The 1,418-nt window shown below is 57.9% G+C and overlaps 1 protein-coding gene across 1 annotated transcript; it reads right to left on the reverse strand.

Annotated features, from left to right (window-relative positions):
- Positions 1-47: 47 nt before the first annotated feature.
- Positions 48-379, reverse strand: EMIHUDRAFT_257824 (hypothetical protein; the record flags this gene model as incomplete). Its single annotated transcript, XM_005762496.1, has 2 exons — positions 48-68; positions 131-379. 2 exons carry the CDS (start codon positions 377-379, stop codon positions 48-50), a joined length of 270 nt encoding a protein of 89 aa, XP_005762553.1.
- Between the last annotated feature and the right edge of the window lie 1,039 nt (positions 380-1,418).

The raw sequence follows: 1,418 nt of genomic DNA on the forward strand, positions 1-1,418 counted from the left end.
GAGCAGCCAGATCGGGCCGGCGCCAAAAGAACAAGCTCACCAGCCAGTCACATGGTTCGCGAACCGAACTGATGACGTAATGCGACTGTGCGAGCTTGGAGCTTGCGCCGCGAGATGGACCCGTCTCAACATAGCATGCCTCAGACTCGCCGCAGCCAAAGCTCGCGTCGCGGGGGCAAAAGCGCTTGTTCATCTTGCTTGCGGCAGGAGCGTGCTGCCTACCATCTTGCCGCCAGCGGTCGCTGCAGCCGACAACAGCGTGGGGCAACGCTTGCCGCAGTGCTCCACTTCCGGTCTTCTCCTGCTCGTCGTACGCAAGCGAAGTTCGATTCGGCAACAGAGACAGCGTGAGCGTGCTTGCCCACGCGAGCAGCATCATGTGTGTGTGCTGCCTCTTCAGGGAGATGCACTTGACCCTTGAAAGCGAACGCCGAGAAAAAGAATTTACACCAAGCTCACACGCACAACACTGGGCTTGCCTCGATAGACTCGAGGGGCCAGGATACGCAGCAAGGAGGGCGGAGCTGCGCCGAAAGGCGAAAGAAGCCGAGAGAACAAGGGAACGGCAGGCGGCGGCGGCGCAGGACGAGGCAGAAGAGAATGACGCGACAGAGGAGGAAGTGACAAGGGAGAGAACGACGAGAGTGGGACGGCCGCGAGGTGGCATGAAGGTTGCAGCGAGAATCGGCGAGAGACTGCGAAAAGAGATAGGAAGAGGCAGACTCCCTAGGGTGGGCGACGGCTAGCGCATCACACTCCTCTCCTTAAAATCCCTGTGTGGTGGCGGCGTGCCGTCCTCCCATCCCTCCCTTGGGTTGTCTGTTTTCTTTCTTTCTTTTACTGGGCTTGCCGAAAGAAGCCGCGAGAACAAGGGACCGGCAGGCGGCGGCGTCACAGGACGAGGCAGAAGAGAACGACGCGACATAGCCGTGCCAGATTTCCCTTCTTAGGAGGTTGGCCTTCCTGTGCGCGGGGTTGAGCCCCCTTTTGTTGAGAATTATTCCTAGCTCGTGCCAGGCGTAGTGCACCTTCGCTCGATCTGTGGTATGCCAGTGGCCTCCTCTCAGCGGGATGATTATCTGTTCGTCTGTCGATCTGGGGTAGCGGCAATTAATGTATGGGTCGATGGAGGTGGCGAAGTACGCGGTGTCGTCTGGTGTGAAGTAGTTAGTGACTGTGAGTAATTGGGCTGTATTGAATAGGTTGTGGAATTTTGTTATGGAGGGGGGGAGGTGAAGGGTAGGGTTGTTAAATATCGGCGTGGAGCGTGCCTCGAGCGGGTTGTCAGACCCTAGATATTTGAGTCGGAGCTCTCTCATGTCTTCTATGGCTTTGACCCATGGTTCTGCGGCTGCACCTGTGGGGGTGATGGTGCAGGGGAAGGATTTGGTTTGGAGGTTGGCCCGAAGGGCAGTTCG

The sequence above is a fragment of the Emiliania huxleyi genome, assembly GCF_000372725.1.
Source record: "Emiliania huxleyi CCMP1516 unplaced genomic scaffold EMIHUscaffold_6751, whole genome shotgun sequence".
Taxonomy (NCBI): Eukaryota; Haptophyta; order Isochrysidales; family Noelaerhabdaceae; genus Emiliania; species Emiliania huxleyi.